The sequence below is a fragment of the Pleurodeles waltl genome, chromosome 11, assembly GCF_031143425.1.
Source record: "Pleurodeles waltl isolate 20211129_DDA chromosome 11, aPleWal1.hap1.20221129, whole genome shotgun sequence".
Taxonomy (NCBI): domain Eukaryota; kingdom Metazoa; phylum Chordata; class Amphibia; order Caudata; family Salamandridae; genus Pleurodeles; species Pleurodeles waltl.
This window is the reverse complement of record NC_090450.1, coordinates 739,600,923-739,623,622: the sequence shown is the minus strand read 5'-3', so window position 1 is coordinate 739,623,622 and position 22,700 is coordinate 739,600,923. Positions and strand designations below refer to the sequence as shown.

The 22,700-nt window shown below is 44.0% G+C and overlaps 1 protein-coding gene across 4 annotated transcripts in view; it reads left to right on the top strand.

Annotated features, from left to right (window-relative positions):
* The window catches only part of OSBP2 (oxysterol binding protein 2), a 1,025,274-nt gene that overhangs the window by 639,253 nt on the left and 363,321 nt on the right, over window positions 1–22,700 (top strand). For all 4 annotated transcript variants that reach the window (XM_069214447.1, XM_069214445.1, XM_069214446.1 and 1 more), the window contains one exon: window positions 4,707–4,905. In XM_069214447.1, coding sequence (XP_069070548.1) covers window positions 4,707–4,905 — 199 coding nt within the window. The remainder of the gene's footprint in view (window positions 1–4,706; window positions 4,906–22,700) is intronic.

Here is a 22,700-nt window from a genome sequence, read left to right as displayed (position 1 = left end):
GCCTGTTTTATATGTGAATTATTCCTGAATTTCCCCATCTGATTTTCAAAGCATTTCCTGTGAATAATTGAGTCGTTTTCAGGCTTTGGATGATTTCTTGACTTTCCAGGAAAAATACATGTTTTCTCGCAGAAACAAATACATTTTGCGATTTACAATGTTTTTTCCTTCAGGAAACATTAAGCAATTTATTTCGTGACATCTCCCCTGCGTAGTGTATTGTGTGATACACATACAAGCTGGCTTTGCAGATTTTGAGGCAAACAAATCTTTCAGTACATAAAAAAAGATGTTTATAGTAGGCTCCAGCACTTTTTCACTATGTTTATTTAATTATAAAATACACACTTGTCCTCTACGAATAAAGTTCTCTCCAGTTAGACATTTTGGTCTTTCACACATAATGTGTTTAAATAATATTCATAAGAGTTGTAAAAATGGTGTAGAACACAGTTATAACATTTGAAAATTCAAAATGAATGTCAGTCGCTGGTATCAATCAACATTTTAGCAATTTTAATACATGCTTTCATATTTGCCAAATTAGTATATAACATATTTATCAAATGTGAAAGTAGAAAATAAGTGGTATTTACTGGTATCAATCAACCTTCATAGTCATGAGTGTAAGTTCTTCTGATTACTAGGCTCCTCGCCACAGCATATGATAGTTCTGGAATTACTACCAGTATGCATTCATCATAATACATGACTGACTCAAACAAACAGATAGTGATATTCTTTATAGATGCATGTGTTACAGTGTGCAAACCATCCTCCGACAGCTTAGTATTTTCAGCATGCTTTACGCGTACAGCAGTCTCTTCACATTCAATAATAATTAAACTGTTCTAGGCTCACGGCAGGCATGCTTTCTCCCATATAGGTCCAGCCCTCTGCTCATGTGAAGAAGTTGGTATGGATTTGTGGCAAATCAATTCCGTGAAACGCCGAAAGCGCTTTGAAAAATTGCATGATAGTGCCCTTTGCAAAGCGATGGGTTGTTTTGGCATTGCCGATGCAAGAAGAATCCTATGGTTTCCTATAAGCCAAAGTTTGTATTTGAAATGAATTTTAGAACGAGTGGTGAGTAAAACCGCAGCCTATTACATACCGGTCAGTACAGGACTGGCCTTTCACGGCAGTTTGGCACTGCCGCATGGGTCAGCTTGGAAATGCCAGATTGGGGGCTGTTTTTTTATCCTGCCGTGGCCCTTGGCACTACAATAAATGGCTCGCTTACTTGTACTTTCCATCTGGTGGTGCCAGACTGCTTGAAAGGCCAGTCCAACACTGATAGCGGTTCTAAGTTCCTGCAGCTCTGCTCTGTGGCATACACTCTGCCTTTCTGTTGCAGGAGCCTAACGCGTGCCCCTGAAGTGCAGGGTGGTCTCCAACGTTCAGGGGCCCTCCATCACCTCAGGGGCCCCAATCAGCGCAGGCCCAATGCGGGTGGGGGGTGGGGGGCCGAAGACGACATTTTGCAGCACTGCTCTGTTGATGCCGCCTACCAGGAGGTTGGGAATCTGCACATTAACTGAGAACAAACACACAGCTTTCCTCTGCAGATAGCAGAAAAGAGAAAATGCTTTCAGATGTACTTTTTATTTATTTGCGGTATTTATATGGCGCCCACCTAGCCACAATGTTTACAGATCTCTTCATAACGAACAGGAACGATTCAGCAATAAAATACCATGGAGGAAGCAGTGAAACAGCGAGGAAGAGGAGCAACCGAGTTAAACACTGAGGCACATGTCGAGCTTTTCATGTAAAAAGACTTCTTTAGCGAGAGTGAATTATGACTGATAACTCCGATACCATCCTCGCCCAAGAACAAGACCAGAGGACAGCAAAGGACTGTGGGAATGCAGATATGCAGCTCAACGAAGACATCTGTATATTCACACTCCTTTTCAAAGGCATCCTTGTTCTCTATGAGTCCCGCACAGGAGCAGTTGAACAGGCAGCAATCTTGGGTTTGCTGATGCCTGAATACACAAGTGGTATTTTTGTTACTGAAATTGCCATCTCCCATCTGCCTGGGATTGTGATAAGAAAAGCGTGTGTTGAGGTTCAAATCCTACATTCTCATGTCAGTCTTGGTGCACCATTTCCAACTCCACTAAACGGTGAGGTTATGTTGCCAAAGTAGATTTCTGTCATGTGAATAGAGCCCGACAAAGCATCCTGAGCGTACACACATACTACTAAGGAACTCCAACCGCAGACATTCTGTTGCCACCCACATACTTAGAGGGAACTTTGATGTGCAGTTCTTTTAACCATGCTTGACACCAAATCTTCGTGATTATTTGACCCCCATCGGGTGTTACTGTACCCAGAGGCTCAACCAAACAGGACTACAGCAGAACCTTTTCCTTCTAAAACACATTTTGCACAATAAATAGTGCTTCTCAATTGTAGCCCCTGACAGCCATTAAGTAGACCGCTGCCACACAGCACCTTCTGCTTCAGTGCATGCAGTAGACCCGTAGGTCACTGAGATGTTATGCATCTTGCAGTGCGCCTCCTGAAAAACCAAGGTCCACATACTTCGCAGTCAGTGGTAAAATGGTCAACGAACTATAATAATGCAGCACTTAGTAGACCAGTGACCAATCTTAAGGCCACAGGCAGCATTCTTTCTCTTTTTAGTACATCACTAAAAAGCTACAGAGCCAGCAAATTTAGCCGTCCTGTGTAAAAAAGAAAAAGAAAACACTTATCTCACAGTAAAAATATGTTTGGGGGATACTAAGGTTGCTAAACAAACCTCATAAGTAAAATACACCAGTTAAGTTAGCAAGACTTCCCTAGCTGAGTCCCTTCACTGCTTATTATAAAACCCAGGTAATCACAGATAAGATTAATGACATCAGATAGTACATCAGTGATAAAATGGTCTAATACTGTACATATGCAGAGGCATCCTCAGACACCTGTGGTCCAATTCAAAAATATTTTCTATGGGTAATTGTGGATTACTTTTAACTTAACTGTGCCTTATTACTGAACTTCCAGAAGCAAGACTAGCCCAGATAAGAAAAAAAAATGTTATTTGATCTCTCCAAGTGTGAGAAACACTTGATTAATGTGTAAAAATGTAAGTTCCAGGGCCCAAGGTCTAATACAACAGTTGACTCCACCCACAGTTCCTCCCACTGTTGCCAAATGCCAGTGACAACTTTACTTAGTAATCATTACACTTCAACGATTATGACATTTTTGACAGTTCCTGATCACACCAACCTTTAGGGAACGCCTGAAAGTGCTACTTCTGTATATGTATGCTCAAAAATAGGTAGAGAGCATCACCATGTAGTGTACTCACATAAGTGCTGGTGTTTAGAAATAAGCCCCAGTGCTGAGAACTGACAAACACCGGCCTAAATTAAGTACACTGTGTAAAGCACAATGTTCCCAACATTTATTAAAATAATAATTGACGATATTAATTGCAGCCAGTGCCTTTTCCCGCTACTGGTTTCAGTGGGGTCACAGTGTGGCCTCTGGCATGACTAATGAAGCCACTCAGACCCCACTTGGGTTGCTGTGGGTATTTGTGGAGAAAAGAGCCACAGAACCCATCATCTTTTGCTTCATATGTGTATCTCATTTCCACCTGCAAAGGAAAGGAGGATTTGGGAGTGGGATCTGATAAAACAGGAGGTGGGAACCCCTGAAGGGCTCCTATTGGACCTGGAGTCGTGTCATTATAGCTCCTCGCAGGCCCAGTGCTCCCTTCCTCCCTGGAATGTGTTTCAGTGATTGATGGTGTGGTCTGTACTAAAGTTGTAGCTACTAAGTTTTTCATGTAGTTATGTTTTTTGTTCAATTGCATTATGATAATGTACTGTTATTATGCTTTCTAAATAAAATGTATGTAGTTTGCAAATAATTAGTCTTGTAATCACATAATTCTAGAAGATCACTATATAATATTCCTATCGTAACCAATATTAATAATTTCATCCTTAATTTGTCCAAAGTGCGAGTGGACGTTTTTCATTTCTCAGTCAATTCTACACGGCATGTGGCGAGTTGTTGACCCTTGCTCCCAACATTAAACCCCTCGGAAAAACACACACACACTCATACACCCACACACAGACGATGGAGGTCCCAAAAATTAAATTAATTAAACATGTGATAAATGTAAGCATGTCCTTCTATTCAGTGCTTACTTTGTAAATAAAAACGTGCCGGTGCCCAAAACCCTCTTCTGAAACTCGCGGCTGGTGCAATTAAATGTGCGACTAGGGAATACTGAGGGCGTAATCCTGAAGCCATCTCGGGCCTCTTTAATCCATATAAAGCCACTCCCTGCCCCTTCAGCTCACTCTTGCAGTTTTCTTCTTTCTGCCTTTGTGACGCTTTTTCGTTTTTCCTTTCCTCAGTCTCTCCATATCTGTCTTTTGCTCGCAGCAAATGGCTTGAGACAGAAGAATAAGCCCCAGCCCTCAAAAATAAGTGCCGGTGCTCAGCACCGGAAACAACAAGCACAAATTAAGCACTGCTTCTATTTAGTGTTGAAGTAGTGTTTTAAAACGGAGTTGCTTTGAGTTTCTTTTATGACGTCTTTTATAGCATTTAGTCAGAGCATGCCTCATTTAAGTGCACGCAAATATCTAACAAGATGTTATGCTTCGGTGATGGTCTTAATGATACTAATTCGTGTTGTATACTTACTCCACCATTTGCAGGCATGCCGCGACTTCTTGGAGTTAGCGGAGACTCACAGTCGGAAATGGCACCGTGTCTTGCAACATGAACGTGAGCAACGAATTCGCCTGGAAGAGACCATCGAACAGCTAGCAAAACAGCACAACAGCTTAGAACGCGCCTGCCGAGGAGCACCGGACCTATCTGCTGGCCTAAAATGTGTCTCTATCTCCACCAAGGGTAAGCTTACAGGTATTTATTAGATTCAGGCCCTGTCTCACCTTAGAGACATTAGGCCTCCATCTGCTTCCTGTAAATAACTTTATATTTGCAGAGGTTAGCTCTTCTTAGGTGTCAGTGGGCGATTACAACCCATATGTAGCCACTATGAGTGGCCCGCCTACAATAATATTACGGTCTTGGAATGTTTTTGCAGTTACATGACCCACATGCAATAAAACACTATTAGTTAACCTCTGGTCATGATTACATAAACGAAGGCCCTGTGCTATTGGCTGAAACAGACTGCTTGCTTTGGTAGTACATTGTCAAACTCTACATCAATACCAGGAAAAGGAGTGGATACCACTTTCAAGTTCTCTTGGCCTGCTGGCAGTGGACACCAAACTAGTTCTCTCTGAGCTCTCAAACGCCAAAGGCAAGAATATTGAGACTGCCATTGTCGCATGTAGGAACACTTAGCTTGCTAAAAGTCCAGGGCTGTTCAAATGATTACAGGATCAGTGGACAGTAGCTTTTGTGTAGGGCTTTGGGGAGAGTTGCTGAGATCAGGTACTATCTTCCTCCCACATTGTTTTACTGTACAAATCACTTTAGTTCTCTGTGACATGTCATTCTGTGATTTATTGATTATTAATATGAGAGCTGTGGTTGCCAGTCAAAATCGGGATACGATTTCCTGCTTTTAGGGTGATATGTTTAAAGTGACCTCTGAGCGAGCCTTTATTACCTTAACGTTAAAGCAGACACCTTTAGTCCTAGAAAAGTCATGTAGCTTTTTCAGGAGTGAGAATTTTTTCCCCCGTGTGTAATTGTGTGCGCAGTAGGATTGCATATTAGGAAATGCAAATCCAGGTATGCAATTGCAAATTTTTTCTCTTTTCTTTACCCTATGCGGAGAAACTCTTTTCCATGCACCTCCTCCAAATTTGAGGTGTTCCGTTTCCTTTCCTTGAAGGGCGTTTTTTCCAGCCCTCTGCACAAATAAATCTTAAAGACTTTAACAGATGACAAACTAACATGTTTGTGGGCGCTCACAAACTCATGAAGCAAACCACACCGTGTTACTCCCACTCCCCCCATTACATGCGATTTACATCTACATAGTTGTGCCACGTCATAGTGCAAATAATATAATTATAAAATGATTGGCACCTGTTGGGGATCATTTTGTGAATAGTAGCAGGCGTAAGTGTGCATTAATGGTTGAAAATACCTTTGTGAATTAGTCTCACTGTGGTTGGTGCTTAGATAGGAACGCAAGGCTCAAACTTGATTCGTGACATTTAGTTACAAGATCATTAGTAAGAAATTTGCCAGGTCCTTAGTGTGTAAAATCAACTAAGTCTGTCTTCACTTGTGTGTGATGGGGTTAGCCAGTTGTTTGTCTTCAAACCATAAAAGTGCCTGGCTGAAGGAATACCTCTTTCAAGATGGAATATGTGTCCTGTCAGAGCCCTCTTTTTTCACAAGTCTATTATTTCACTCCCATATCATTCTGATTAAATAACCTTTTGATTAGCTTTTCCCGTTCAGTTACATCATGGCCTTTAGGCCACCTACAATTAAAGCGAACACTAATAAACATTGCAACATTGAGCATCAGTATCATTGAACGGTGTGCCTTGGAACAAACAATGAGAAATTCCATACACCAAAGACAATATGTCCCCGCTCTCCCCCAATCTGTAGTGATGCTTCCTCGTGTCCGTGTCAATGAGTGCCCTGCATTAATTATTAGGAGTCCATGGGTCATCCGGAACAGGATCCAGATGCATCCCCTGGGGCTCAGCCCAACCCGTCCAAATTATATAGTGTTTTTAAGGGCATCCTCTTGCTGTGTATATGGGCTTCTCCAGTCCCATGCAAAAGTCCATGCCTTGAGCCCACACCTCAGTGGAGGGGGCGTGTGTCGCCTTCAAGGCCTGAGCGATATCTCTTTTGGCCATCACCAACCCTAGTCACAGGAGAGCTTTTTAATATCGTGTGCCTCCTAGCCCATCAGTGACGTGCTGAAGGATCGGTTTGGGATCTCTTGTGATCTTACAGCCCAAAACCCCCTCCAGTTGTCTCAGAATCCTTCCCCAGAAACCGGAGCGAGCAGGGCAGTTCCAGAATGTATGGATGACATTCACCAGTATCTCCCCACAGCGCAGGCAGGCGCTGGTGGTCAGAAGTCCCATTCGTTGAAGCCTGGCTCTGGTATAATAAGTGCAATGCAGCAATTTGAACTGAATGTGCCTGAACCTTGGCGCTATAGCTGCTTCCTTGGGTGCTTCCAAGGTCTCCCTCCGGTCGTCATCATCTAAATCCCCCAAGTCCTTCTCCCATGCTCTGCGCACCATCTCCATGGGGTCTGGCACATTCCTGAGAAGCATTTTGTATATCTGTGATAGTTTGTGGTCTATCATCTGTGTCAGCAAAAGTTTAGCCTCTAGAGAGGAAAACTCCGGCACCCCCGGACTCGCCCGAAGAGTGGGCATCAGGGCGTGCCGAAGCTGTAGGTATTTAAAGAACTGCATGCAATGTAATGTGAAGGCCCTTTGTAAATCTTGGAAGGATTTCAGTATTCCGTTCTCCAATATATCTCCTAGAGCCGAAATGCCCACCAGATCCAAGGCCACAAATCCCTGCAAGGCTACGACCTGCGGTAAGTAGGTGCCCTGCCACAATGTTTTTTCCAAAGTTAATCTGTTCTTTCCCCAGCCTGTAGCCCCTTTTGCTTTTTCCCATACCTCCAGCACCACCCTTGTCGCCGGAGGCAACTCCCTTCCTGCAGCCCCTCCATACAACAAATGTGGGAGACCCTGCACCCCTATGACTGTTCCTTCAAGAGCATAGGCCAGGTCCGTAAACCCCTCAAACCACCAATCATTGATTATAAGAAGATGTGCTGTCCAGTAATACAACCTAATGTCTGGTGTGGCAATGCCTCCTTTATTCAGCAATCAATAACATTTTTCTAATAATACATGCAGGACCCCGCCCCCCCACAGCAGCTTGCACAGCTGGGTGTTCACTTTCTGAAAAAAAGACCTGGCAATGGGAAACAGGTGGTTCTGTAGCTGGTATAAAAGGTGTGGCAGTGCCACCATCTTAAATATGGCCGAGCGCCCCAGTATGGATGATGGAAAAGCCTTCCAGAACAGAACATCCCTGGACAGCCTCTCCAGCAGCGGCATCAAGTTCCTTTCATAGGAACGGTTTGCATTCCCTGTGACATATACTCTCAAGTATTTGAACCCATCTGTCTGGATTGCGAGGCCATTCGCCCACTGAATGTCCATTGGGCATTGGGCTATAGGGTATATGACAGACTTCCATTGGTTAATACAGAGCCCGACTACTCCCCGAAGATTCACAGGATCTCCAGCGCTCTCGGTCTGGATGTCTCAGGCTTCCCCAAATACAGGAGCACATTGCCTGCATATAACGATATTCTGTCGCATACTGCATCATCCCACTGGAAGCCCCTATATAGTGGGTCTACTCTCACCTAGGCTGCCAATGGCTCTTATTACCAATGCAAATAGCAAGGGAGACAGGGGACATCCCTGGCACATACCTCTCTCCAACGGGAGCAACTCCAAGACCTGTCCCCCCCAAGCACACCCTGGCCCTAAGGTCGGTGTATAGAAGCCTTACATAGCTGCAAAACCGGGGTTTACAGCCAATTCTCTCAAGAAGGGCAAACATATACGCCCAATCGACTGAATCAAAAGCTTTCTGGAAATCAACAGAAAGCAGGACCTTGTGCTCCTCCTCCGCTTCACTAAGAGCAATAGCATTATGCATTTGTCTCAGATTGTACCTTGTAGCTCGTGTCAGTATAAACCCAGACTGATCTGAGTGTATGGCCAGCACCCTTGCCCACGACTTTACCTCTGTGTTTAGAAGTGAAATGGGGTGAAAATCCTCACAATAATAATCAGCACCACGATGTCTCCCATCCGAAGATCCTTGGGCAATTTACCCTTTCCCATAGGAATGTCCAGCATTGGCTGGCCAATCTGCCGCCACACCAAACGGCAGTACTCAGGCGGGAAACCATTCAGTCCAGATAATTTCCCCGGATTTAGCTGGGCCAGGGCTTCCCCTAGCTCCTCCACTGAAAAGTCAGCCTCTAAGGAGGCCATGTCATCCTCTGAGAGACTTGGGACTGGCAAATCCTGCACAAACTCAGGGAGTTCCAAACTCGGATCAGCCCCCCCCCCAGACTGCCCAATATAGGTTCCGATAATAGTGGGCAAAGGCCTGAGCCATTGGCCCGTGTCCTGTCACCTACAAGCCATCCCTTATCTGTAAATATGGTATGGCAGTCAATCTCTCCCTGGGCGTGCACAACCAGTGCAGGGTTTTAGCAGTGGAGTATGTTTTCTAATCAGTATTGCTGTGCCCCTAGAACCCCTGTGAAACCTTGCATGGTAAGCCTGCGAGTATCCCCTACAGACCAAAAAATGACAATGATTGCCCATTAAATGCGTTTCTTGGAGAAGTACAGTGTCTGCCTCAGTTTTCAAGGCCGAGCAGAGGATCGCTCCTCTTTTGACATGGTCCAGGATTCTGTTCACATTCCAAGACAGTATTTTAAGTGTCCCCCCCCCCCTGTGGGGAGTTTTGTCAGTGGTCTCTATCGCATTAGTGTTCTATCATATAGAGACAATTCTGAGCCCCATGCACGCCGTCCTTTGGTGTGGTCTGTACTGTTATGTTGCCTGCTGCCTCTGAACTTGTAAAAGAAAACCAAAATTCACCCCCTCTGTTCCCCTCCCCCAGTCCCAACTCCCTCCCCATACTTCCCAAACTAGAAGTACCTGTCGTGTTGTTTCAAGGGACCTAGTCAACAGGACTAAACTGTGCCCTGTAGCACCCCCTGCACCAGTATTACCCCCCCCACCAGAACTGAACCCCCCCAAGAGGGAAATTAGCCATCTGCCATTTGTCCCCCACTTCCCTCCCTGCATCCCCAAGTCTGCATACTTATTCTGAAGTCACCATCCATGAAATGATCAGTCATTCTGCAGTGCAGTCGGTAGCGACCTCTGCGTCAGATTCAGTTCATCAGTCGAGGATCCTGGACTAGCCATAGATGTAGCCATAGCCTTCTTTTCTCTGACCGCCCCATGGTCCAGCGAATAAGAGCGGGCCCCTTCCTCCGTGACCGCTGTCTCAGTGCTGTACGCCATTCCCGCCCCAGTGCCATAGGGCCTTCATCTTGGTTTGTGGTCTGTGAAAGTAGCATCTTGTGTCGTTGTTCTTCGATCCAGTGCCAGACTGCTTCCGGTGTATCAAAGAAAATAGTTTTGTCCAAGTAAATTATTATGAGTCTCGCTAGAAACAGAAGCATGTATTTAAGCCCTATCGCTAGTAACTTGGCTTTAGCCTCTAGGAAGGAACAGCGCTGCACTTTTAGAGTGCAGTCTGGAAAAACCATAACCGTACTGGACTGGGAAGTCAGGGGCTCCATTCGTCTCGCTGCCATGAGGACCACTTCTCTGTCATCGTAGTTAAATAACTGTACTATGAATAGCCTTGGCTGGGCACCCAATGGAGGTCTAGCCGTCAGTGCCCTATGTGCACACTCTATTATGAAACATGTTGAGACTTCATCCTTGGGGACCCAGCTCATCAGCCAATCCCATATGAACTTAGTGCGCCTTCCGCACCTTCAGGGATTCCCACCACCCTCAGGTTGTTCCTTCTGGATCTGCCTTCTGCATCTTCTGCCTTCACCTCTAGTTAGTTTACCAACCTCTACAGGTGTGCCAGTTGTTCTCCCCACCATTTGACTGTATCTTTCATCTCCGATAGGCGTCCCTCTATCTCTGGTACCCTGTGCATGGTATTTTGAAGATCCTGTCTAATGAGGGCCAAATCTACCTTCCGTTCCCCCATTTTTCCTTCCATAGTGACATTTAAGTCCCCAATGGCCTGCAGGATAGTAACTGTCGGGCAGCACCCTCCAGCTCAGGGGCCCTTCCCGCTTCATTCCCAGGAACATTTTGCTTGGTGTATTTGTCAATTTTGTGTTGCTGTTGTGGTGCTGGCGTGCCCGTTGTCCTGTCTCGTACCATTTTGATGGCATGTGAGATGCCGCGTCTGCGCTAGGTTTACCTGCCTCTCCACTCTCAGTTCCTGGCCTCAGGGTCTCTAATCGCCAAAGGCAACAAGGAAGGGCTTCAGCAACTTCCAAAGTATCAGCTTAGCTCCTTTTTTGTCAGGCACCACCGCCCCAGGCGATCCCTCTGCCGGCTCACCAACCTTCTTCCCGCTACCACTCTTTATCGGCCCACTGTGGGCGCCACAGGCCTCCTCGTCCTCTCTCTCTGCGCTCTCAGTTGAATCCCTCTCACCACCACCTCCGGAGGCTCCAGGGATGGCACACGCAGTCACCGGTGCGCTACCTCAGTCAAGCACATTGGCCCTCTTCTGGGGCCTGCCCGGCTGCGACCGTCTTCAATGCCCCAGGCACAACGGGCCTCGACCCTGATGTTCCCCGCAGCCCCCAGACGCCTCTGCTCTCCGGCCACTCATTGTCCATCACTACCTGGGCCTACAGCCCCCTTACACCGCGTGCTAACCCGTAAGCACCGCAGCCCAGCAGGCCTCACTGCGCATTCTCCACCTCCAGTCCTCAGAGAGTCCAGGAGAGCAATCCCCAGACCACGGTTGAGTCAGCCAGTTCATGGAGTGTGATTTTTGTTGCATTTTGGACGGATATTCGAGCGGCTCTTATGGGAAGAGGGTTTGGGGTTGCCCAGCCGCACTAAGCTGCGGCCATCTTGGTCAGCGTCAGGCCACGTCCCTCACTCCCATATCTGAATATATTTAATTTTTTCTGTGGACATGGTCATATATGTAGGAATACTTGAATAATTTTCACTGCTGGAATCTTTTCCAACATAACAGAAAGGCTTTGAAGTTAGTGTGATTTAATATTTTATTTTTGGAAACCTGTTGCATGTTTCTTCATTCACAATTTTTTTTATAGAACATTGTCCATCAAAAAAACAGAACAGTGTGTCACTATTTAGCAACATGTTTAGCAAACTATACAATTTCTGCTGCAATTTTGTTACACAGAATGTAGCACTATATCAGCATTCTAAATACAGTTAATACTTTGGCAGAAGAAAAACAAATGGAAGTCAAATTGTCAACATCGTAAATATAAAATTTGTCCAAGTACCTCATGCATTCACCCATGTATTCACATTGTCTGCGAATCAATGTCTTGCTGAGCGCCTCAGTTACTCCATCTTTCTCCTTTTGTTATATGGATATATGCACCCACTGCCATAGTTACTTAAGCTGTATGACATGCATTTTTTTAGAAGTAAACTACTGTCCAAAATCACATCTAGCTGTAGAGTGGCTCAGAGTTAGACGAATATCACTAATTGGTAAGACTACATATGGCAAACAAAGCGAAATAGCTTAATTTGCCCAACAAGAGCTTAATCTGAAAATGCTATATTGAAGACTTTGTCCCAAAATCAGGGGGAGAGTGTATGAAGCGAGGCACAAGTGCAGGGCCTCCAATATGTGATTCATAAAAATTCATAGAAACCTTTGGTGCTACAAATCAACACTTAAAGGGTATCAAAAAGCAGCATGGGTGCTGTTGCTTCCATCTTTGTAATGTTTTAAAGGTTCTTAGACTTTATAAAATACCTGATGTTGTTGTGGGATAAGTGCAGATTTGTTAGACTGCAAGACTTGTGGCTGTGTTCAAGTGGCCTAGTCTTTTTTCTTTTAGAGGCGGTTATCGCTCTAGTTTTACCAAGACCATTCTTTAAAATGGTGGTGATCGCAAGGATGTGCAGTGGACGCGCGCAGCGGGCACGCCAGTGGTGTGTCAAAGGTGAGACCATCTGCGCCTGTCCCCAACCAAACGGGGCCAGGGGCTAGGACCCTTGCATGTTCAGAACCAGATAGTGCAGTAAGCGCCAAAGTTTTAGAATTTCACTATACAAGTGTGGAGCTGAAAGATTTTAAGCCTCAGGTAAACAATGAGTGCTGGAACTCCATGCATCCACTAACGGGGCAGATGAGATGCCAAGAGTGTGGGTATGGTGCAGGTATATATAAGGGGGAGAATTCAAAGGAAAAGGGGACAGCCTGGAATGCCGATGCTAGATGGCATATGTATCTAGTAAACTAGAGGTCTCTTGCAAAACATAACCTAGACCTATTTACTTTAATAGAGACTAAACAACCGACAGCCGTGTTTTTAATAGAAACATGGCTTAAAGAAGCAAGTGGTCCGGATGTGGTAGAGGCCCTGCCCCAAGGATATGCAATGACAAGGCTCGACCGGGAAAAGCAGAAGGGAGGGGGAGTGGCCATAATTATAAAAGAGTAAGTGGTGGGTACATTTAAGGCGGCCAGTATCCCTAGCAGTGAGTGCCTGTCCTTTTCAATGAAACTCTCTCACAATTTTACCTTCTGAAAAGTATTGATATATCGGCCACCAGGACCAGCAATAAAGTTTATAAAAAACTGCCAGACATTCTGACTAGAGTGAGTCTTCTGAAAGCCAACTTCACAGTGCTGGGGACCTAAACCATCATGTAGAAAAATCAGAGTGTTCACAGACTTTGCGCAGTATTTATCAATCATCCATTTGACCCAACTGGTGAAGCACCCAACACATGAGAGAGGTTATACTTTAGAACCTATTTTTTCAAATATGACTGAAAAGACAGTGGAAAAGCCCATACTAATACTGTGGTCAGACCACTGCTTAATCCATTTTTCGATAACAATAATAGGTAAACAGTCTCCCAGAACAGAACAATCCAAAGTCTTGCAACAATGTTCAAAACGAGATAAAACTAGCTGGGAGTTGGCACTAGCAAACCCGGCCCCAATTTTTACCAAAGACGAAGATGTTTCTAGGGTATATGAGAAATTCAAAGAGTGGCTCACAAAAATTCAGATGTGTTACTCCTTTGTGTACCAATAAAAAAATTTAATCCTGGAAGAAAAACACATGGTTTTTACCAGAGTGAAAACAATTGAAAAGAGACTGCAAAAAGCTTGAAAGGAACTGGAGAGAGGGTTATGCTGAGTGTTGGAAATGATCTCTCTCCAGGGTCACCCCCAAACGTTTTGCCTTTCTCCTCTTCTTTTTCTGACCGCATTTTTGCTCGCTTTAGGATTCTGGATGCTTTACCACTGCTTACCAGTGCTTACCAGTGCTAAAGTGCATGTACTCTCTCCCTAAAAACATGCTAAAATTGGCTTCTACCCAATTGGCATATTTAATTTACTTGTGAGTCCCTAGTAAAGTGCACTACATGTGCCCAGGGCCTGTAAATTGAATGCTAGTAATGGGCTTGCAGCACTGGTTGTGCCACCCACATAGGTAGCCCCTTAACAATGTCTCAGGCCTGCCATTGCCAGGCCTGTGTGTGCAGTTTCACTGCCTCTTCGACTTGGCATTTACAAGTAGTTGCCAAGACGTAAACTCCCCTTTTCTACATATAAGTCACCCCTAAGGTATGCTCTAGGTAACCCATAGGGCAGGGTGCTATGTAGATAAAAGGCAGGATATGTACATGTGTAGTTTATATGTCCTGGAGGTGGAAAACTCTTGAATTCATTTTCCACTGATGTGAGGTCTGCTCAATCATAGGATACCATTAGGGCTACCCTCATATACGATTTGAGTGGTAGATTCTGATCAGAAAGGAGTAACCAGGTCATATTTAGTATGACCAGAATGGTAATAGAAAATTCTGCTCATTGGTGAGGTTGGATTTAATATTACTATTTTAGATATGCCACTTTTAGAAAGTGAGCATTTCTCTGCTCTTAAAATCCATCTGTGCCTTACAGCCTGTCTCCAATCAACGTCTGGGCCTGGCTGGTTGACAGCTTCCTTGTGCATTTCACGCAGACAACCACAAACACAGGATACTCGGTCACACATCCACTCATCTGCATACTGAATGGCTCTTCCTGATCTGGGCAGACAGACCTGTACTAAAAGGGGACATTGCACACTTCAAAACCACTCTTTCAAGTCTTCCCCACTTCAAAGACATTTTGGAGTATGTAAACTGGGTCCCTGAGCCCACCAAATCAGACACTTCTGGACGTGAACCTGCAACCTGTCAAGAGGAATTGCCTGGCTTCCCAAAGGACTCATCTGGACTGCTTTGATGAGAAGGACTGCTGCCCATCTGTTGCCCTGCTGCCTTGCTGCAGGCTGACTTTGCTGAGAAGTGCTCTCCAAGGGCTTGGATTGAGCTTGCCTCCTGTTTTCTGAAGTCCCAGGGCCAAAAAGACTTCATCTCTTCAGGAAACTACTTGTGCCACGAAAATCAATGCACAGCCTGCCGGAAACAACGCACAGCCATGATGCAACCGAGAAATCGCCACACAGCCGAACCCGGGACGACGCATCCTGACTTCCCGAGTGAAGAATCAATGCAGCGCTTGCCTTGCGGCTGGAAATTCGATGCACAACCCTACCAGATCGACACGCAGCCAAACCGGAACGACACAGCCCAACTTCCTGCCTGAAGAATTTGACGAAGCGCCTACCGTGCAACAGAAAATTCTATGCATCCCGTTACCGGATTGACACAACGCCTGTGACTTCGTCCTGCACGGCCAGGATTTCCTCGCATCGTCCATGGGTGTCAAAAAGATTCCCAACTTGCTGTGAGGAACCAAGACTGCATGCCAGATATTGACCCAAAGCCCCTTGCAGCATGGAAAGAAACAACACATCATCTGTGTCGCGTCGGCAAATAAGGACGCACACCCTATTTTTCCACGCTTCTCCTCCTCTGCAGTCTCCGTGCATGTTAATTTTGACACAAACTAGGTACTTTGTGCAAACAAGAGACAACTGTTGGTTTCTAAGATTTAAGACTTTTTAATCCTGCAAAAGTGATATTTCAGCTTGTGCTTATTTAATCTTTATCGTTTTGACTTTAATTTAACCAGATAAATATCCTATATTTTTCTAAAACTGTGTGGTGTATTTTTGTGGTGTTTTCATTGTGTTACTGTATGGTTTATCGCACAAATACTCTACACATTGCATTCTAAATTAAGCCTGACTGCTCAGTGCGAAGCTACCAGAGGGTGGGCACATGATAATTTGGATTGTGTGTGATTTACCCTGATTTAGGATTGTGTTCCCTACTTAGACAAGGGTGTATACCTCTGCCAACTAGAGACCCCATTTCTATCAATGAGGAAAATAAACAAAGGTATAAAACCACCCTAAAAAAAATACCACCATCAAATCCACAAGGCGCGGGGAAATGACCTTTCACAGAGGATTAAGCAATCCGGGAACTCGTCCAGAGAAATATACAAAGTAGCAAATTTGTTCTTGGAACATGAAGTTCCAAAAGTTGGACCCATTTCAGTAAAATAAGGGTCTCCAGCTGACTCAGTTCCAATGAATATTTTATTAAAAGGGGGTGAGAAGATGGTTGAAGTGCTGGCAGAGATGTATAATCTCTCCTTGGAAAAAGGTAGTGTCCCTAGGGACTGGAAGCATGCCATCATCCGTCTGCTATTAAAGAAACCCAATTTGGATTTAGAGTCAATTAGAAATTATAGACAATTCTCCTTATTGCCAGGAGTTAGTAAAATTCTAGAGAAACTATTCAATAAAAAGATTATCAATCATCTTGATGCTGACAACCTGTTCCACCTTACCCAAATGGATTTTCGAGCAGTTCTAAAACTGCTCTTTTAAGAGCCACAGAGGACCTGAAAATGACCATGGACCAAGGCGGATCAGCGCCACTGATCCTTTTGAACTTGAGTGCCACCTTTGACACAGTCTCGTTCGCTACCTTTCTCCAGCAGCTGAATAGAGTAGGCATCATAGGGAAGGCCCAAAGATGGTTTGCCTCATTTCTGGAACATCTTACTCTCAAAGTCAGTAAAGGAATGAAACTTTCATCTAGTTATCTGATGAAGTGCGATGTACCGCAGGGTTCATCCTTAAGTCCAACCCTTTTTAACATCTACATGCAGCCACTTGGAGACATTATCAGCGCAGTTATATTTAAGATGGTATCCTACGCAGATAACACACAGATGGTGGTCACGCTATCTCCAGACATTGATGCAGTTTCATCAAGATTGAACTGCTGTCTGGAAAGGGTGTATGAATGGATGAGAACCGGTTGCCATAAGACTCAATTTGGAGAGCACAGAGGTGTTGGTGTTGGGATGCGATTCTATGCTCTGGGACAGGATTGTGTGGCAAACTTCCCTGGGGGATCGACCATCCCCTAAGTAAGAGGTCAAGTCTGGGAATTACTCTAGACAAATATCTGACTATGGCCCCACACATAAAAAAAGATATCGAGCTGCTGCTTTGGCCTTTTCAGAGCTCTTAGGAAGGTGTTAAGATGGCTCCCAATGGGATCACGCAGAGTGGTGGACCAAGGGATGAATCTGTTGTGCCTTGACTATGGAAATGGTCTCTCTCTAGGGAGTCCCAAAGCAGTGATAAACAAGCTCTAGATTATGCAGAACACTGCTGCTCACAGCCTGTTGGGAGTACCAAAAACACAGTTGCTGAGCACTGCACTTAAGTCTCTCCATTGACTGCCGATAAAATACAGAATAGAATTCAAGGCTCTCTGCATTCTGCACTGAGCAAAGCACAGAGCAGGCCCCTCCCTCCTGCAACATATGACAGTGCCCTATAAGATGTGTAGGGATTTAAGGGACAACAATCAAGAGCTGCTGGTTGTTCCAAGAATCCAAAGAGCAAGTACCAGGGGAAGGTCATTCTCATACTTAGCACCTAAAATGTGGAACACATTGCTGAAAAGTCTGCGAGAGGAGAGCAATCATCTGAGGATTAGGAAAAAGCTAAAGACTGTTCTTTTCCCTTAAACTGAGGGTTGGGTTTCTGCACTCCTTTTCTTTTTACAGTGCTGGGAAACCGGAATTTAGGACAGCCACGTTCTTTACAAATGGTGTAATAGTAATAGCTATAAATGCATTCCCTTTTGCAAACTACACATTGACTAGAGACGCATCAATATTTTTGATGTGTTTATTTGCTTAAGTTAGATTGTGATTGCTTAGACATGTGCCACGCCCAGGATTCTTCAGAGGACCACATGAAAAGAGGGAGAGGTTCAGAGGGAACAAGAAAGAAACAATAGAAAGAAATTAGTCAGAACCTTTCATAGCTTTGTATAGACACATTAATGTCTCGTATGGTAAGCGAGGGCTGCTAGGCTGATGCATTTGTCTCTATGCTTCTTTCATTTGAGTCGTTGTCTACCCAACACATTGATTGAGATCAAATTGTTCTGGTAAATGTTCACGGTTCAACAAGGTCTGCTAGATGAGACAAGTTTTCAGTTCTCTCTTGAGCTATCAGTAGTCTCAAATTACAAGACGGTGTCCTGTGATGGAAGAGCATAATGTGATATTAAGACCCCTATCACGGTATGCTATGTGTGTCATGCACAGCATCTTGTAGATGACCCTTTGTTCTGTGAACACTCAATACAATGACGCAGTCTTGGGGTTATGAATTCTGGTCTTTTCAAACTCAGGACTAGCCCAGCTGTTTGATTTTGCAGAAGTTCAAGTTATTTGTAGACTTTTTCAGGAGGATGATGTGTACGCCACTAAAGTAGCCCCCACCCCCAAGAACGCACCATAGTTGCAGGTATGGAAACAGAAGCCAACATATTTGACCATTAGAAAGAAAGCTGACTGGACTCATCTTACTAACGAGTACCACTTCAGCCTTAAATCCATTACAGCAATTGCAGGTTTCTCTCGCCTATCCTCGGCACTGGTCAGGAAGGCAGAAATGTCTAGACTGGCTTCAAGATCACCGCAACACCCTCATCATAAGTGGACCATTAAAATCCACAGAATATCTACCTCCACTCTACCCACCATAGAATTAACCTTGCAAGGGTCTTGGTAATTAGAGGGGTGGGTAAATTATGCGAAGTAAATGAGTTTAGATAATGAAGAAGAGAACGGTGTTTCTGTGCTGATTCCCATATGTCTTTCTCAAGTGGTTTACATGGTGATTTTAGCTGCTTTCGGTGAATCCCAAGCAACTTTTTGTTCTGATGGTCTCAGTAACTCTTTTTACCTGGCCCATGTGAATTAAAAAGCACCCATAATCCCGTAATGAGGGCTAAGGTTGGAGCATGACCTGGTTGTCATCGGCATTTATCCAGAACAGCATTTCATTTTTCATAGGCCAAATACATCTGCATTAGTGACAAGCATGCCCTGAAATGCCAAGCGAGGCAGATAAGCCTTAGAGAACTCCTCAATGATTTCCCTAGCTCATAAAGGGGAAGAAGCCTTGCTCTACTTGTTGCTGTGAAGAATGACACAACCCATGCCTGTGTGAGACAACAAAGGCCTTGCTACCTTGAAGATAGTGGTGTATAATGGTGAAGTCCTTGATGTCAGACTGACACACACTGCACATTGTGCAAGGCTTCCTTGAGCAAAGATTCTGGCTACCTCCAAAAGATGGGACGTCATTAGCAAGCAGAACCTCTACTCGCCAATAGGATACATGGTCCAGCAACTGTGTTTCAAATAGCAAAAGCATGCAGATGCTCTGGGCCCTTAAAGAGGAGCAGAACTTAAATACTTTTTGGGGTGATTTCAAGCTGGTCTGTTTAGATGATCATTTTACTGAGGGAAAGGCCCTGCAGCAGTGACCAAGGAATGACATTTAGAAGGGTCGTCCTCAGATCTTTCCTGAGTTAACTACCCTTCCTTTGTGTTCTTCACATATTTTAGGTATAGCCCAGAGCACTGAAATTAAGGTATCATCTAGGACCAAAATAGTTGGGAGGATTGACTAAAGTATGTCACGGAACAGGAAATTTTGCCATTTGGAGCAGCATATTCTTTGACAGTCTTCTTTCATTATTTTGTAATTTTTACACACATTAACACTGTCTGGGCAAAAGATTCATCTCATTACTACTAGTTTAACACGTAATAAAACAATGAGCAATGTAACCAGTTAACATTTACAAAGGATCTGCTTCTGCGCTACCCCACGTGTGTTGCTTTTTTTTGGTAGCGTTGATCTATTTGAGCTTGAACAAATGTTTTGGTTATAATCTGCAAATCATGTAGGAAATGGTGAGTTATGTGGCAAGTGCATTACATTCATGTGTCCGAAAAACGCCACTGGCATAAAATCACATAATTCCAGTGACCCTGCGTATATTGGCATGTTCTCAGAAGAAGCCGGCAGTCTACATTTTGTACTTTACAAAACAAACAAATTCATTAATTCATTCATTCTTTTTGTTTAATGGAAACCTGCCTCTGCATTAGTGTGCACTGGTGCATTTATGTGAGTTTGTCTGCATGAATACCTGTATATATGGCTACTGTTTGCAAGTATGCACAGCATTTGGTTACATGTCTGTGTGTGAGTGTAATGCAAATGTTTGGTGTACAATGTATGCCTGTGTGCATTCATTATATGAAGGCAAACCTACTGCCTTTGTCAAGGCCTGCTCTAACCGGAGATTCGTTCTGTTGCTATTGGGATCCTCACCCTGTCGTTGCCAGTGGAAACCTCCCTCTGTGACGTCAGCAGAATGCCTCTCTTTTCAGTTGCTTTTAGAAAAAAAACTCCCTCTGAATATGTGTCTTTACACGGATTCCCCACACTCCAGCACACTCCCCAGGATCTCAGCCCAGGGGCCGGAGAAACCAGGCTTTACGGGGCCCGGGGCCGCAGGCCTATGCCCCGGCCCGTGGGCCCCATTTCGAGGGAGCAGCAAGGACTCCAGCGGCCAGCAGCAGAAGAGTTTCGCCATCTTTCTGTCACAGATATCCGAAGTGAGTGGAGGGTGCATGGAAACGGGATGAGACCAGTGGGAAGAATGTGAGGAATGGAAGAATGTGAAATAAGAGAAGGCAGATTACCGGAAATAAAAGTGGAAACCGAAGGAGAACGGGACCTTCAAAGCTTAGGTAAAATTAAGATTAATACGAAGAATATACTTTCGCAAATTATGAATAAGAACACCACTGGAACTGTGATGTGCGCTTGTCGCCCCTGGATGCCTGAATCCTCGGTATTTTCTTACTTTTAAAATATACTCTAGTGAGGTAACGAATCCATACCTTGGTGAGCACGAATCACGCACACCGCGGACTGATGGATACGAAGCCTGCCCTGAGCCTCGATGTGACAAAAAAAGGCCTGCTACTGTGAAAAGAGTTCTGTACTGTGTGCGTATGTGATAAAAAATAATTTAATGTGTGGTGATTTTGTTAAAGTTGTAAATATAAAATAGTCCCTCCATGTAAGGAGGTGGAATGATATACCAAATAGCCAATAGTTCTGGTAGGCCCCACCTGCAAACACAGGCTCAAATTTAGGCCAATATGTTAGAGGCCAAAACCTCTCTGTATTTTTTAGAGCAATAGTTACAACAGGTCACAGATATCTGCACTATCAAACCAGACCTAAAGAGGCATAAGGCAACATGAACTTCAATCTATACAAGTAAAGTTGAGACCAGTAGAGATGAGAGGGATTCTATCTAGCTTTTGAATTACTGATACAGCGTTACATATTTTGTCCCTGCGGCTGTGCTGTAAAAACTCAAAAAGGGAGGACAAAAAGAAAACAACGAACACGAATCACAGTATTTTTCATCTTGGATGACTTATAGACTACAATCATAGTCCTGTTTCTGAAAAAAACATGTAGGTCAGTTACTTAGAAACCAAGCTTTCAGATGCATTGTTTAAAGGTGCAAGGCCACAATACTAGCTACTCTTATTAAGGAAGGAGAATGTTGTCAATATTTTAATTCCATTGGAAATCATCAGGTTTGAGTACAGGGGCAAACTATTACATTCATCACCACTTCTTAGTTATTGGTAGGATGAAACTCTTGTCATCTGGTAATGTCTGTGCCTCTGCTGTTTTTGCCTCACAGTTATTGTTTGTTCATTTACTTTTCACACATTGTATTGTTTTCTAACAATCACGGTGTACACTCTACTCAAAGATTTACTATTAAGTTGTCGGTGTCTAGTTTATAATCATTTATATACTATAACAGCGTCAGGCCTAGATATCCGTAAGTGCTTTAGTGCTGAGAGTACGCCATTGCTTAGAATGTATGCAATATATATGTGGTGATGCTTGTATCTGGAATTAAAATAAGACTAAACTTCCAGTTGTTGTCACTGACATTTTTGTTGGGGATAAAGTGTTCAGAATGTTTTTTACATATACAGATGTAAAACTATCACTTGGAGGACTATAACATTTTTCGCCACATAGCCTCCCCACTGGTTTTCAATGCAAGATTAACAGGGCGAAAGATGGTGTACTCCAGCACCTGTAAAGTCAATCCAATGTACAAGATCGAACTGTTTTACAGTGAGCGGAGGTAAAGACTGGCTCTCCAGAGTCCTGTGTGTCAACTATTTGGTGGCAAGGGAATGAGCCAGCATCTTATATGTGAGTGTATGCTACAAGTGTTGCCTTAACCCTTATTATTTCTATACTATTCACTTGCACTAAAACAGTCTACTACTGTACCAACTGAGAAAAATCCTTAGAGTCTATTGTCACATTAATTTCCAATATATTCATCTAAGGAGGCCTGTCTCTTGAAGACCTAAGCTTGTTGAACCTTACCCTATCCATATTGAAAAGTGCCTGATTTGTTTCATTACTTTTGTTGTGCATTATTGTACGGTCTATGTATTTGTAACTTTTAAGTGTTTCTTCGAAACCCTCTAGGCTTCTAATGTGTTTGAATGTA